The sequence below is a fragment of the Pyrus communis genome, chromosome 12 (genome assembly GCF_963583255.1).
Source record: "Pyrus communis chromosome 12, drPyrComm1.1, whole genome shotgun sequence".
NCBI lineage: Eukaryota > Viridiplantae > Streptophyta > Magnoliopsida > Rosales > Rosaceae > Pyrus > Pyrus communis.
In genome coordinates this window covers 15,520,587-15,536,717 of record NC_084814.1, presented here as the reverse complement: position 1 = coordinate 15,536,717, position 16,131 = coordinate 15,520,587, and the positions used below count along the sequence as shown (strand labels likewise).

General features: G+C 37.3%; 2 protein-coding genes across 3 annotated transcripts; one reads left to right on the top strand and one right to left on the bottom strand.

The window, feature by feature from the left end:
• Positions 1-3,377: 3,377 nt before the first annotated feature.
• Positions 3,378-12,546, top strand: LOC137711601 (mitogen-activated protein kinase kinase kinase YODA-like). 2 transcript variants are annotated; one of them, XM_068450857.1, is made up of 12 exons: positions 3,378-3,652; positions 7,000-7,577; positions 7,722-8,453; positions 8,771-8,858; positions 9,011-9,073; positions 9,223-9,383; positions 9,509-9,584; positions 9,838-9,897; positions 9,979-10,086; positions 10,210-10,437; positions 10,971-11,062; positions 11,435-12,546. In XM_068450857.1, exons 2-12 carry the CDS (start codon positions 7,015-7,017, stop codon positions 11,910-11,912), a joined length of 2,649 nt encoding a protein of 882 aa, XP_068306958.1. In that variant the 5' UTR covers positions 3,378-3,652; positions 7,000-7,014; the 3' UTR covers positions 11,913-12,546. The 2 variants fall into 2 exon arrangements, with proteins under 2 accessions (XP_068306958.1, XP_068306957.1); XM_068450856.1 differs by lacking the exon at positions 3,378-3,652 and adding an exon at positions 5,884-6,114.
• Positions 12,547-13,675: 1,129 nt separating this feature from the next.
• LOC137710065 (short-chain dehydrogenase TIC 32, chloroplastic-like) lies at positions 13,676-15,584 on the bottom strand. Its single transcript, XM_068449021.1, has 6 exons — positions 15,542-15,584; positions 14,659-14,812; positions 14,463-14,541; positions 14,259-14,343; positions 13,922-14,061; positions 13,676-13,840 (listed from the first exon to the last, which is right to left on the bottom strand). The coding sequence occupies exons 1-6, from the start codon at positions 15,582-15,584 to the stop codon at positions 13,676-13,678; spliced, it is 666 nt and encodes a 221-aa protein (XP_068305122.1).
• Between the last annotated feature and the right edge of the window lie 547 nt (positions 15,585-16,131).

Sequence of the window (16,131 nt, the reverse complement as noted above, 5' to 3'; positions counted from 1 at the left end):
TTTGGGGAGGACGAAATGTTGTCTAAATGGTGGTGGCGATAGCCTTACTGAGTTGTCCAAAATCAAGAAAGTTTGTGTCAGGTGGAACATGTGGCGCCCTATGAGGTGACATGATTCTGACATAAGAGATAAAAAAAATATTAGGACTTATAACACATATGAAGAATGTAGGACTGCCAAACTTATGCTTTGATACCAAAGTGACACACCCCGACCGAAGTCAAGGCATGTTGGTCGACAACCGAAAATGAGGTGGAAGAAATACGAATAAATTTAAACTGAAGCTAGAATTCATTTAAGTTAATAAAGAAAGTGCACAATAGTGGGAATAACCTATAATACATAAGTAGTCAGAGCATAGATGACAGTACGACATAAATAGAGTAGTCGAATCTAGTTAAGATACTTATTACACAATTGGAAATAAACTCCTACATTTACTTGGGAGAATGTTAGAATTGCCAAAGATCCCTCGTACGCCACAGAGGATTAAGCTAACTAAGTCCTGGAGGGGCGAAAAACAGAATGTGTGAGTGGGCAAAAACAAAGGTTTATGAAACATATTTATTTTCTGAACATACTAATCCTTAGCTGTAAAACATGTATAGTTTCCATAAAATCATACTACGTATAAGTATGAAACCAAATGTAATCCATCAATAATTTCAAAAACACAACAATTATCTCAATCGTGGCATAAGAAAATCAAGTGCTCATCAATCTATGCTAACTCACGAGTTCATGCAGAGAAATTTTGACATGAACATGATTAGTGTAATCATAATATATGCTTTAGTACTACAATCACGTGAAGACTGGTGCTAGACGCATCATATACGAGTCCTAGTTGCTTATTGCAACCTAGGACAGGACTGGCACCTACAATGAATCCAAAGTGAGCATTCAGTGCGATGTGAACATACACATGAAACCTGGCCCTAGCCTGAGGCAAGTACTATACCGATGCAAGCATGCATGATGCGATGAACATGCCATGACAATTTATAAATCTCAACAATATAATAGCACTTTTAAAATGAAAAAAAGTATAGCATGATAGGCATAATATTAAATCCAAAACTATTTGTGGAAACCATAAAACTATATATATAAAAGCAAATGCCCACTCATTGATATGTAGTCGGATCGTAGCCTCCTAGCCTTGCTTAACCTCGTACCTTTTGGATAATTCTCTACTAGATGTTAAACAACTGTAATAATTAATTAATTAAAAAATAAACGAAAAGGCTAGGAAAATCCCCCATAGTTTGCTCAAACAGAGGGTTTAAATATACGAAAGCATTCTACGCGACGTCATGAACCCGTACACGTCGACCACGCACCGCCACGAAGCGGCACGTGCCCTCACAAGCCGCCACTAGCTGCTAGCAATCAGCCACGCGCAACCACTCGCTTACAAGCACTAGCAGAATCCATAGGGAATATTTCGTTAGTTGACGAAATATTCTGTTAACTCTAACGGAATACCTCAACGGCGTCTGTAATGACGTTAGAATATTCTATCAACTTTAATGGAATATTCTCCTTCTTCCTCAGTTCTCTGGTTGCTGTCACCGTCATCTGCCACTTCCGCTGCCTGGTTTGTCGGAATTTAGAAACGTTAGCCAGATTTTTGTAAAAACTTTAAAACTTCATAACTTTCTCATTTCTCAACCATTTTTGACGTACTTTATATGGAAATGAAGCTTGGGAAGAGAATAACAAGTTTGTACCTTTTGAAAGTCCAAAATGTGGACGAAAATGGACTGAAAATGGCTCGAAAGTCTCGGCCCTAATTCCAATGTCCCAAAATCGTGTGTCTACACGTTGGCTTGACTTCAAACTTAGGCTAGGGACCTCGGGGAGTTGTGTAGCTGCTTCTAAACCTTCCAAAACCTTGTAAACTCAAATGAAAAGACGCCGAAGAACCACGATCCAAGTCGGAGCTCTGAGTTGGGAACTCAAATCTCGTTCGTTTTCGAATGGACTCTACAGATGGACTCGTGGGGATGAGAAGAGTATGATGATGGTGGTTTGAACATTGATCAGTGAGGTTTGATGACGGAGTTTGTTGTTGCAGAGAGAAAGAGATTTACAGTTGGAGAGAATAAGAAAAAGAAGAAGAAGAAGAAGAAAGAGAGAGAGTTTCTGATTGGCAATTACAACTTAATTACGATAATACAAAAAATAAATTAAACGCCGAACAACAACGTCCACATCAGATTCCACTTTGCCAATAAGGACGTAATTGTCATTTTATACACTCGGAAAGAAAGTTACATGGAAAATTAGGGATGGGTTGTCACATTTTAACTTAACAAAGTGGTACATTAATGGGTAATTTATGAAGAAATTATGGGTACAAATAAAAGATTTAAAAAAAAAAATACATGGGTACAAATTAAAACTAAAAAGAAATTTAGTACAAATTTTCAAAAGGACTGCAAATTAAAATTGGGTACAAACTAAAAATAGAAATATATAATACAAAATATAGCCATAAATATAAATATACCAAATGTAACTTTTCTAACATTAAATGAATATATTTTAGAAATTTAATTTAATTATGCTAATATGTAATTATTTTAGTATTAAAATAATGACACTCATTAAAACCTAAGGAGATTGATCAAAATTTGCAAAGAAATAAAGTTTTAATCAATGGAATAGAAGAAAGAGGGATGAGAACCTAATTTATTTTTCGTACCTGTTTTTTTTTTTTTTTTTAATATGAGCACAAAAAAAAATTTAATATATGGGTACAAATTAAAACTAAAAAGAAATTTAGTACAAATTTTAAAAAGGGTTGAAAATTAAAATTGGGTAGAAACTAAAAATAGAAATATATAATACAAACCATAGCCATAAATATAAATGTACCAAATGTAACTTTTCTAACATTAAGTGAATATAGTTTGGAAATTTAATTATATTATGCTAATATGTAAATATTTTGTTATTGAAATAATGACAACCATTAAAACTAAAGGACCTTGATCAAAATTTGCAAAGAAATAAGGTTTTAATCAAAGGAACGTAATAGAAGAAAGAGGGATAAAAACTTAATTTCTTCTTAAATTTATTGTACCTGGCTTCTTCTTTCTTGCATCTTTGGCTTTGAAGGTAAAAATTATCTTCTTCTTCTTACTTGCAGCTAGACTTGGCATTTTCAACTTGACCCATTAACATGATCCGACCCGATCAGTTAAAATTAATATTTAAGTGAGTAGTTAATGGGTCGGATGGTTAATCGGTCAACCTGTTAACCATCCGTTAAATAACGGATCATTTTGAATGAACCGAGAAACCCATTAACCACCCGTTAAGACCCGTTGTTGAGGACTTAAGTATAATTTCAATAGTCCCAATAAAAAAGCCCCCAGTCACGACTCACTCTCTCTCGCCGTCTCGTGCACGCCGTTGGTCTCTCAGAATCGCTGTGCTCCTTAACTTTTATCGACGCGGTTGCGGGGACAGTGTACTGGCGTAGCGACCAAAGTTGTGCTTCACGAAATGGTTTGGTGAAAATTCAAGAGAAGCATCAAGATCCAATCTTTCAATTAGTCCGCCCATAAGGAGGAAGAAAAAACCCAAAAATAATAATCAAAGAAGAAAAACAGCGACTCGGAGATTTGGATTTATTTGCTAGGTATTTCTTTCTTATATCTTTTTTTGTTAATTTCTTTTTCTTCTGTATTTGTTCATGGGATTGTTTGAATTTGGCAAGATTAAGGTTACTACTTTACTCAGATTCCCATTTGAGTATTGATGGTTTTGTTTGAATTCTGTAAAAAAGCCAGTTTCAATTTTGTGTTTTGATTTCAACCCAGTCTCCGTTTCAGCATTTTTTCGTGTTAGTTCTGGAAATTTTATTTGGTTTCTTTGAAAATTGAGTTGAAATTTCGTGTTTTGATTCCTACGGTCCTACCCAACTTTCGTTTTGAGCATTTTTTTGTTAATCCTGAGAATTTTATTGGTTTTTTTTTTTTAAAAACGCAGTGGAAGTTCGTATTTTGGTTGCAACCCAGTTTTTGTTTCCGCGTATTTTGTTTTGGATGAAATGTTAAAAAAAAAAAAAAAAGAGTTAACGGGTGGAATGAGTGGTCCGTTAGATTAATAAATTGGGTTTGAATGATCCGTTATTAACGGGTTGGATTTGGATAATCCGTTAAATTAACGGATCAGATTGAACCCGACCCAAACCTAATAAACCCGACCCATTTACAAGTTTACTTGTAGCTTTGGCTTTGAAGGTAAAAATTAATTGATTAGTATCCTTGTATTTTTTTTTCTATAATTTTTTTCGTTTTGGTCTATGCCTCAAGTTGTAGCTCCAAAGCCCAAACAAGGGAAATACGAAATAGGACAATATGAGGTTGTTGCTGTTGTTCTTCCAAATGAATTATGTAAGAACTTCTAAGAAGAATAGCTCACATATTTTAGAAGGAAAATTTTATTTGAATCTATATAACGTCTTTCTACACACAATTTACTCTTTACATTCATATTATTTTTAATGAAACTATCAATATCTTTTGGACTCATATTTATTACCTAAATTACGCTTACAAACCCAATTTAATTTTATAATTTATCTTACACCCATTTAAAAAATAAAAAGCTAAAATCAATGCATTTTCTACCCATTCTCTCATTCCAACAGTTGCTTTTGATGGAATCTTCATCAACCTCTACAACGTTGTTCTCAATAAATCCCAGGTTACCTTGTGTAATGATGCATGTTGCATATGAATTTGAGTTTGTATGTTTTGGTGATATAAAGACTTATAAGTTGTAACCTGTAAGCATATATTGCTAGATGAATCATGTCTTATTGGACAAATTGAAGAAAGTAGAGGAAATTAAAAGACGTACACGCACACTTATGAATGAGAAGGCCACTTCCTTTGCCTACAAAATAATACTGAACACCAGAAAGAGGACAATCGGTTGTCTTGTGAATGAAGCAAAGCTGACCAGAGGCCAAAAAGAACAAAAGAATAGGGAAACTTGCAGAGGCAGCAGAGTCATAACATTATATATGACATATAAAACAATAATTCAAGTCTTGCATAAATTCATTCGTACTTAGTTGAAGGATCCAAAACTTCAAGATTAACGTTCACGTATAAAAAAAGGTTTTCTTTTTTCTCTATGGGAGAGTCTTAGGGTTTTTGTCCGAACATAACGTAGAAGAAAAATTACATGATAGTTAGGGCTTGATTATTGGGATAGGTTTACTGATAAATCTTTTAATTTTCTTGTTAATTTTATTTTGTACTTGATGAAAATTATGCAATAGGGTAATAAAGAAATTTCACATTTAAAATTGAAGTTTGGTGTAAAAAGAAGTTAGATGAGTTCAAATAAAATTTTCCGTTTTAGAATTAGAAGAAAAACAATATTCAGTAAAATAATAGGAACCGAACTGAAACTAAACCGAAAAAATCGAAACCAAAAAACTAAATAAATAAAAAAAAACTAAACGAAATTGAACCCACCTGAACAATAATTTTATTTCAGTTTTCGATTTTGACAAAAAACTGAACCGATTAAAATTGAATCGCCCTAAAGTTCCGCTTCCTCAAGTTAGCAGGGTATGTCCCACCCCAACGGATGGTTAGCAAATCCTCTTGTGAAATCACAAATGAAATCAGGATGGAGTATTAAGCTGTTCCAAAAATATAAAATAAAGTAAGATGCCGTTAAAAAACTATAATAAACATAAAAACTCTACTACTCTCACCACACTCCAAACTCCATACACCCTTCATCTCAAATCGTTACTAACCTCAAACCACAATGACCGTCGTCATCGCTATCAAAACCAACGGTGATCCTTAACGATACCACAAAATTATAATACACCGCGATGCTCGCTACCTTTTTTCTGGATTTAATTAACGATTAAATTGAATAAATTAGTCACTTTAATTATTATATTTCCCAACACTCACCAGAGGCACACTTTACCGCTCACTCCAAAACATTTCTTCCGTGCTCGGCGTCTTTTCACCCTTCTCGCTCCGCCGTGCCGGAGAAGGACAGACACTGAGTTACCAGCTTTCCTCCAAGCGACGTCGTTTCTCGCTCTACGTACACTGCCGCGCTGTAAGTAATTAGGGTTTCTGCTTTAGTCAGTTTAGTGGCTTGAATTTCTCTCGAGCTTCAGAGAATTGAATTATTTGAAAATATTTTGCATTTCCGCTGGGAAATTACGGCTCCGTCACGGATTTTGAGCTTGTGTTTTCTCCGCCATTGTGTTTGATTAGCTTAATTTTTGTATTTTTCTTTGTTTAAGTAGTAGTAATTTCGTAATTGTAAGAAGTTAATGTTGTTTGGTGGTGGGAGTGAAATTTTATTCAATTTCTGATTTCTTTTGGGTTTGAAGAAATTTACTTTATGCAATTGAATTTGTCGAAATGGGTTACCGAATTTCGTAGATCTGAGCTGTGAATTTCTCTATTTAGTAAATAATGCTTTGCAAATAAAAATGCAGTTGGCTTTCGAAAGTTTTGGTGATTTTTGTTCCTTTCCACATAAAAAGCCAACATTTACAATCGGAATGTGTGACCTCGACGGTAGTTCGTGTATCCGAATTATGGTTGTTTATGCATGCTTGTCAACACATGAGTAATGGGTTCCCCACCTACTGATAATTCAAGTTTACGTTGTTATGCGACGTACATTTATGTAATTAATTGTCTATTGTATTTGTTCTTGGCAAGTGCTAATGACAAAATGCTTGGAATATCTATACAGGTTCTTGTTGGCATAATTTGTATTGAATATCTCGTCTGGGGCTCCTGCCAAAATGAGTTATCGCTATCTGTTTGAGTTTTGTCATGCAGAGGTTTTATGAATACGGCCACTGGATTACTTCATTGTTATGAATATATGAGTTGCGTACTTGGTCATTAAATAGGTCTAAATGTGATAGCTTATCTTTAACCAAGGAGAGTAATTTATCTCGGGATCTGCTCTTTTTGACTGTAGTTTCACTATATAAGCATGCCTTCTTGGTGGAGGAAGTCTTCGTCCAAAGAAGTGAAGAAGAAGAAAGGTAATCGGGAGAGTTTCATCGATACCATAGCAACCATACACCGTAAACTTAAGAGCTCGTCTGAAGAAAAGTGCAATGGTAGATCAGGAGGTTCTCGAAGAAGATGCATTGACACTGTTTCAGAAATGGGTTCTCTATCTAGGGTGCTGTCACCAGTACCCTCCTCACAAGTATCACGCTGTCCAAGCTTTGCAGAAAAGCCTCATGCCCAGCCACTACCCCTTCCTAGAGTGCAACTTTCTAACATTGGGCGTACTAACTCTGGCATCAGCGTGGTATCAAAACCAGAATCTGACAGAGAGTCCAACCAATTGTTCTATTTGCCTCTTCCAGGACCCGGATGTGTCTCAAGCAGGGAAGATCATACCTATGCTGAAGGAGATTTAGCTACTGCTTCCATATCCAGTGATAGTTCTATTGATAGTGATGATCCGTCTGACTCACGCCTTCTAAGTCCCATGGGATCCGACTATGAAAATGGAAACAGAACAAATATAAACAGTCCTTCCTGGTAAGTTCTCATCTATGTCATTGGAAATGAAGTCCTTATTTACGGTTTTATGCTAGATACATGATATATCATATTCACCTGTAAATGTTTCTTCTGTGTGCGTGCTCATTCACCCCTGAAAAATTTGCTTCTATCTTTATGTAGTGTAATACAAAAGGATCCATTCCCTACTGTGTACCAAAAGAACTCCAAAGATACGTTGAAGCCGGGTCATCTTTTGTGCAATAATCAGGTTCTGTCTACATCACCAAAATGGAAACCTTCAAGCACACATATGCAGAATATACAAATCCCTTTCCATGGTACTTTGTCTAGTGCTCCGGACAGCTCAATGTCGAGTCCTTCTAGGAGTCCTATGAGAGTGTTCAGTGTTGAGCAAGTTAGGAACTCTAGCTTCTGGGCAGCAAAGACTTATCCAGATATAGCTTCTACCCACTGCTCTAGTCCAGGTTCAGGTCAAAATTCTGGGCATAATTCAGTCGGAGGGGATATGTCAGGACAGTTGTTTTGGCAGCACATTAGGTGTAGTCCCGAATGTTCTCCAATACCCAGTCCTAGAATGACCAGTACTGGTCCCAACTCCAGAATACAAAGTGGTGCTGCTACCCCTCTGCATCCTCGATCTGGAGGGCCAGCCGCAGAGTCGCCTACAAGCCGGCCTGATGATGCGAAGCAGAAAAGCCACCGGTTGCCCCTTCCTCCAATAATAATAACTAAGACCTGTCCTTTTTCTCCTTCATATTCAGCTACAACAACTCCCACAGTTCCACGTAGCCCTAATAGGGTAGAACATCTAACAAGCCCTGGCTCACAATGGAAGAAGGGGCGCCTGCTTGGAAGGGGCACATTTGGGCATGTATATCTTGGTTTTAACAGGTTTGTAGCCAAATGCCTTCAAATCAGCTCTGTTAATTTATTGAGCATTTTACAGTAATATCCAATTCTTAGCATGCATGGTATTGACACAAATTTCCTATTCTCAACTAAGAACTGTAAGCTAAGCCACAGGTGACAGATTTTTAAGTCCAAGCTTTCCAAAATTACAGTTTTCCTGTGCTTATAATCAGACAATGTTTGTGAAATCTGAATTTAAAAATAATGATTTGTGATTGTCCACCCTTCTTAAGTAATGCACACTGCACACATTCTTTGTTATTTTGAATGTCTAGTTTGATTCAGTTTTCGGGCTTCAGTGAAAGCGGTGAGATGTGTGCAATGAAGGAGGTAACTCTATTTGCAGATGATGCAAAATCAAGGGAAAGTGCACAGCAGCTGGGTCAAGTAAGTTTTTTTCGTACTGACTCAGTAGATCTGTTCAAAGCTTTTGCCATTGTAAAGAATTAAATATTTCTTAGTAAATATTTTACATATAAGTTTTACATATTTTCCTTTTAAGGTTGAGGATAGTTTATACTCACAAGTTGTGTTTCCAGGAAATTGCTTTGCTAAGTCGCTTGCGACATCCAAATATAGTGCAGTATTATGGATCTGAGACGGTGAGTTCCTTGTATTATTTTGTAATCTCTAGATAGCTTTTGGTGCTTAGGTGAGTCAACATTGGCTGTTCACACATTTGCCAGTAAACATTTTAAAATAATTTTGTTATTCCTATTGTTGGTATGTGGTCGCGTGTATAATTGAACAGGTAGATGACAAGCTTTACATATACTTGGAGTATGTGTCTGGTGGGTCCATCTATAAACTACTTCAAGAGTATGGTCAGTTTGGTGAAGTAGCCACTCGTAGTTATACTCAACAAATCTTGTCAGGGCTTGCATACTTACATACCAAAAACACTGTCCACCGGTGAGCCACTTATTATTAACACTCGATTTATTTTGAAGATCATCTATCACCCACCCTTATGGGCCATGTTAGTTTTGATTGTTTAAAAATGTTGTTTGACCTAATGAGAAGCTTATTTTGTTCAGGGATATCAAAGGAGCAAATATATTAGTAGATCCAAATGGTCGGGTGAAATTAGCAGATTTTGGGATGGCTAAGCATGTAAGATGGTTCATTTGCAGTTTCTATCTCAATAATCATTCAATCATTTCTTTTGATAGTCTGGTTAGCATGAAACCTTGTTGTTAGCAATGAACAAGGTCCTATAAGCCAGTGTGTTATGAGAGTGAAACGAGCCAAAAGAAACACTGTGAAATGGGACAATTGATAAACTGATCCAAGTACACACATTTCTTTTTTCCTATAAACCATGAATCTGAGTGTTGTGATTAATCTCATCTGAAATGATTTGTAGATAACGGGACAGTCTTGTCCATTATCGTTCAATGGAAGCCCATATTGGATGGCGCCTGAGGTTAGCACAGTTCCTTTTTCTGCGCTTGCATCACTTTTTTCATATGGCTTTATGGTAACATTACCTGCTCAAGTGCTTCAGGTTATCAAGAATTCAAACGGTTGTAATCTTGCGGTTGATATATGGAGCCTTGGCTGCACTGTTCTTGAGATGGCCACAACAAAACCACCTTGGAGCCAATATGAAGGGGTTAGTAAGATTGAATTCAGACACTTGGGTATTATGCAGTACTCGGACGTTATACATTTCTCATTGACTGCATGGCAGATATTCCTCAATGACCTTATCCTGCTTGTTTTGTGTGCTTCAAAGGTTGCTGCCATGTTTAAGATTGGAAACAGCAAGGAACTTCCTGAAATTCCTGATCATCTGTCAGAGGATGGGAAGAGCTTTATTAGGCTGTGTTTGCAACGTAACCCACTGCATCGTCCTACAGCTGCTCAGCTTTTGGAGCATCCTTTTGTTAGGAATGTTGCTCCACTGGAAAGAACCATATCTAGTGCAGAGCATTCTAAAGGACCAGCTGCAATGAGATCTCAGGTAGAAGCATGCCAAAATAAAAAATCTCACTGAAGATATTAAAGAAGTATTTCGGTTACTTTCAGACTTCACATTTGTTGTCTTTGATGTCAACCAAATATTAACTTTTCGTTGCATATCAACTTCAGAGTGCAAATAGATGACCTCATGGTATATGACATTAGAACTTTTATATCATGAGAACATTTTGTTTCCCATCCTTTCATATTGTTTTTCCATGTTTATTACCTTGTATAAGATGAAAACCATGCTCTGTTGACACCCAACATCATAAGGTTTTACAGTACCCCAAAATCTAAGTTTACATTACGCACATTTTTTGTCCATATGTTGTATGTGCTGTGAGAAACAGATATTATGGTGCTGTGATGCTTGTTAGTAGTCATGTGGACAACGAGCTATATGCTATTTGGAGACTAATTATTTTCTGTTGATTAATGCTGGCATATTTGGTGCAGAACACACAAAATTTCATGTTTGTCTGCTTTATCAGTTGTAAAGTTGATGCATTTCCTTTTCTTATATTCTTTTAGGCATTTGGACATGGGAAAAATCATTTGAACTTAGACTCAGAAGGGATGGGCATGCATCAGTCCAGAGGCTCAAAAACTGTTTCCGCATCAAGGTCTCTCTCCTGTCTTCTCAATAATATCTTTATCATGTGTACGTGGGTGGTTTTAATGACCAAACTTTTACGTTATCAAAACCTGGTCTGTACCTTGTTTTTGCTTCCAACTCATGCATGCAACCAACATTATTAAGCTTAATACGCACACTTGTACTTTTTCATTAAAGAATCCTTTGCATACAATTGAACTGTTCACTTCGGAAAGGGCAATGACAATACCTTTATAACCGTATAATACTGAAGTAAATGTGAGAAAACCTATTAGTAATATCAATGCCACCTGGGTCAATAAGGACTGATTTGACTACTAGTTATCTACTCATTGTTTCATTATATTCTTAACTTCTCCGTTTCCTTTTTGGTTCCCAGTGATGCTTATTCACCGAAAAATGTATCATGCCCAATTTCTCCCATTGGAAGTCCGCTTCTACATTCTAGATCACCACAACATGTCAGTGGAAGGATGTCCCCCTCTCTCATATCTAGCCCTCATACCACATCCGGTTCATCTACGCCTCTCACCAGCAGTTCAATCCCTTTTCAACACTTGAAGCAGCCAACAACCTACTCACTTGCAGGCATAGGGATGACCCAGAGATCTCAAAACTATGGTTTCCATACAAATGGCAACATGCCATACCATGAGCCAAAGCCAGACCTATCTCAAGGATTTCCACAAGGCTCTTATGTTTTCCAGGATATTTTTTTTCCTGATAATGGTGTACTCGGAAACCAGGTCGGGCATTCAGTTCCTGGGGACCTATTTGATGTGCAGTCTGTTTTGGCTGATCGTGTGTCTCAGCAGCTCTTAAGGGATCATATTAAGTTGAACATCCATGGACTGTAGTGCTCGATCATTGCAGTGGTACATGGTAGGTGGTCCATATTAAGCTGAACATCCTTGGACTAGTGCTCGATCATAGCAGTGGTATATGGTAGGTGCGTGATCCCTGGCTAGAACAGGGCTTCTAGGAATCGACAATGTGGACAAATATGCAAATGAGTTTGGATCTTTTGATACCCTGATTGCCAGAAGAGTAACATGATATGAATGGTCTCAATGCTCTCAGTCATGTTCCAGTGGTAAGCAGTACTCAGCAGAAGAGGGTTCTAAAGCTCTATTGCGATGGCCTTCGGAGATCCAGCATTTGATAATTCCTTGTAAAGCGAACGTTTCTGCTGCTGTAAAGAAGTGCACACTTTAGCATTTGAACCTAACCTTCTTCCATTTTAAGTTACTGGGAGAAGAAAGGGCGGTTGAGATGGCACAAATTATTGTACAGAGGGTGGGGATTTGAATTCGAGTTGATTTTGTCAAGATGGTAGTTGAGATTTGAGAGCTTTCCGGGCCGGTCTGTTCAATCCTGTATCAGTTCACGGAGCTCAGTCCGACTCTTAAGGTAGGCGGTTCGGGTTATACTGTTGTATCTAAATGTACTTGAAGTTGCATCAAATAGAAGAAATCTAATTCCTCTTGAATATCTTTCTCTAGATATCTTCTGATGACCTAATTTATAGATTATTGATGAAGAATGTGACGTTCAGTGGTGTTACTTATGCTCGGATAGTTAATGGTTTAGCTTAATGATAGCGACCTGTTTGGAAGATATTTTGGGAGGTCCAAAATCGCTTATGGGAAAAGTACATCTCTCATGTGCAAACAGGCTTTAAGATTGGTCAGAGAACGTTCACAGTTTACTGAACGCAACACTAATTGGAAATTATAAATTTGTCAGAACCCTTTTAGGTATCGATCAATAGAGCGGCACGATTAGAAACGAGAAATGATTTTCGCAAACCCTTTTTGGTTCCCTTGAACGTCCCTTTTTAATTTCTACCTGTGGATTCAACAGATCAAAGAGCATCACGCAACAAGACTAACAAAGGGTACGTGGAAATCATTTCTTTTTATCATTGTTCTAAAAATCCTCGCCTAACACCTCCTAGGCCTCATCTAGGTGTTAGACGGTTGGCCACTGTCTCGATTAATGCCTAGGTGTTTGAAAATTTAGAAGGGGTACCTAGACCTACTGAGGTGTCCACCTAACCCGCATAGGCATTAGCCCAACCTAGCCATACCTGCCTAGGTTGCGGCTCATTTAGATAGAAAATATATAACTTTCATTTTGCATATTTTTTTTAATAAATTGTAAGAGACTTGAATACTTAAATGAACACACATTATATGTTTGTTTCCCATGTTTTCATTATGTTTCAATACTTCATAATATATATGTCATTCTATTTTGTAATTTATGATGTAATTATATATATTTTAAGTATAAACACACTAATTTACACAAAATATAACAGATTTACTTAAAGCACCGTAGCTTCTAGGCGCCTAGGCGCTAGGCCCCAACCCACCGTAGCGCCTAGTGTATTTTAGAACCTTGCTTTTTATAAATATATGTAGAACAAATTCAGTAGTTTAGAAGAAAAACATAAAATCTCAATGCATAAAGTGAAGAATCACAGAGATCTGATCCCATGATCAGAAAGTACAAACAGATTACAAATTTGAAGTTCTGAAATTTGGCAATTGATATGATAACAGAAAGTCAAGAAAAGAGCTACCATGACATAAACCAGCAAGATCAACACTCTGTGCTACTTGGCATTGGTCAAACTCAAGCTAAAATCCCACAGTTTTTTAGCCAAATCTGCATCTTTTGCCTGAGAACTCTGTTTGCCAACGTTAGAGTCCACAAAGTATTCGCCGGATACGCCCTTAACTTGTGGGTTAAGTGCCAGAAAGCATGAGGTTGCCGCACCCTACACGGACAATGTTCGATGAAATTATTCAACCACGGTCCACGTCGGCTATAAATGTTAACGGTACAAGATTCTGTATACCGGAAAATGTAACAAGACTATTTGATGATCATCGCATTTCGGACGAAAGTAAATATTTGGCTGCATATATTGTGGAAGTTCAAGGAGTACCTGAGGAACAGTTTTAGTTTTGTTGAAGAGTCCACTCAAACCGAAAAGACCTGTTTCAAGCCAGGTAAAATTTCAGTTATTCAGTGGAAAACCATACATACTTGGGAGAAATTCATGATACCAACGATTCTAAGGGAGGTGAAAATCGAACACATGACCTCGAATTTGAGATTGAACGTAGTCTTAACCAAAGGAAACATTGTTACTAAAATAATGACACTAGTAAAGTAGAGAAGATGAAGCTTACAGCTTAACAAGAGATCATGGCACCCGACATTGGTAAAAATCATACCGGGATGAAGAGAATTCGCAGTTATCTTTACCCCTTCTTTCTGTTAAAAAAAAAAAAAAAAAAAAATGTTAATTACCAAGTCGACCAAGAATTACTGCAGATCAATTCTTATAGTAACAGGTTAAATATTTGCATTGGATGACTTAAAATGTCCAATACCTTGAGACGCCTTGTAAGTTCATTAGTATGTAACAAGTAAGCAAGCTTGGATTGAGCATAGGCATAATATCTGTTGTATCTGTAAATTAGCAACCAAAAGGGTTAGATAGTTGACATAATTCTCCGAAACATGCACTTCGAAATGTTAAAAACGGATACTAAAATATTAAACCAGAACAGCCGAAAGAAGATTTACCTTGCTTCATCATTAATTGTATTAAAACGAATCCCTTCGCTGTACCCATCTGGATGAAGTGATGATGATACATTAACAATTCTCCCCTCTACTTCGCTTTCTCGCGACGTTGTTTTCATGATCTCCAACAGAAGTTCAGTGAGAAGAATATGACCTGCAGAAGTTGTAAGGTTATCATAGAAACTTAGGTTTATTAATTGGTAAATCCTTGTAGTAGAAAGCCTTGAATGGCGGACTTGTTTAATTAAAAAAATATATATTTGCCTTGTGCACTTGAAGGGGGTGTTTTCTTCCTCTAAAAATCAAACATTTGCCTTGGTCGTGTAAGTGAATCCACAATTAGCAGTATCGAGCAAGATCCGCTGGCCATGCTTGAGTGAATCCTAAGTTATCTACCCCATCTCTTTGAAACTCTTGGCTCGTCCTGCGTAAAGTGGCATTAGAGTAGTTTTCTATTGCGTATGAAGATGATGAGTGAAAGTTTTCATCCGTTTGAATATAAGATGGTTAAATAGATTAGCTTGGTCGATTAGAATTCCCTGCCAATTTACGACACGTACATCGATGATGACGATGAATTCAATGAGAACTTTGTAAATTGGAGTTCTCCACCAATTTATGACATGCAAAATGTCCACTACAAGACAATGATTAAGATGGCTAATTAACAGTGTTGTATGCAGCTTGGGATCAATTGTTTTCCAGATTGGAATCCCACCCCAATTGTTGCAAATACCGCTATGCAAATACGAGTTCATTGATTAAACAACATTGTGGGAAGCTTTATAAAGAGGCATTCTGTTCTTGCGACATTAGAAGAAAACAATCGGACCAAACAACTTTCAGTAATGATTCCAATTATCTCTATTCGTTTCAAAGTAACCAATATCAAGAAGTGATTTTGAAGCTTTAGCAACGTCGAGCATGATCGGTTGTTCTTGATTGAGTGAATCTCAGGTTATCTCTCTTTAGACCCTTGGCTCCTCCTGCGTCAAATAGGATTGGTGGCGCTGAAATCGTCTTGACGTCCGAGTGCTCCTATCTTATCAAATTTTTTATATAGATTTCCCTAGGGGACGAATCAAAGTCCAAAACCTCACGGTCACCGTAAACTCTAGATTTGGAGATCACCTTTTTCGACAATAAACATGGTGGCGCACCACCAGGGTTAGATTCGCCTCGACCCCAGCTTTAAAATCCCGTGCTCGTATTGTCCATCAGACGTTGAATGGCAAGATACACCTTTCACGGGCTTTCGTCCACTTTTGGACATCATGCCGGACTTCATGGAAGGCATAAAAGCTGATCCTTTTGTTGCGATCCACTTTCCTATAAAATTTAGTAGAATTTGGAGTTGGTTGGAAAATTGAGTTTCTGTTCGCCAGAAACAACTGCGCACGTGTGGGGGGTGGGTGGGGGAAGAAGAGAGAAAGACGACGCCGGGGGGGGGGCGGGTGTTGTAACCAAAATGAT

What these genes read in the sequence shown, in the direction of transcription:
- LOC137711601 (XM_068450857.1), top strand. Translation starts at nt 7,015, where the DNA reads ATGCCTTCTTGGTGGAGGAAGTCTTCGTCCAAAGAAGTGAAGAAGAAG. An exon ending in ACCAAAAACACTGTCCACCG is followed by an intron (nt 9,384 to 9,508) that starts GTGAGCCACTTA and finishes TATTTTGTTCAG; the next exon opens with GGATATCAAAGGAGCAAATA. An exon ending in CTTGGAGCCAATATGAAGGG is followed by an intron (nt 10,087 to 10,209) that starts GTTAGTAAGATT and finishes TGTGCTTCAAAG; the next exon opens with GTTGCTGCCATGTTTAAGAT.
- LOC137710065 (XM_068449021.1), bottom strand. Translation starts at nt 15,584, where the DNA reads ATGCTCGACGTTGCTAAAGCTTCAAAATCACTTCTTGATATTG. An exon ending in AACTTACAAGGCGTCTCAAG is followed by an intron (nt 14,344 to 14,462) that starts GTATTGGACATT and finishes TTTTTTTAACAG; the next exon opens with AAAGAAGGGGTAAAGATAAC. An exon ending in CCATGATCTCTTGTTAAGCT is followed by an intron (nt 14,062 to 14,258) that starts GTAAGCTTCATC and finishes GGCTTGAAACAG; the next exon opens with GTCTTTTCGGTTTGAGTGGA.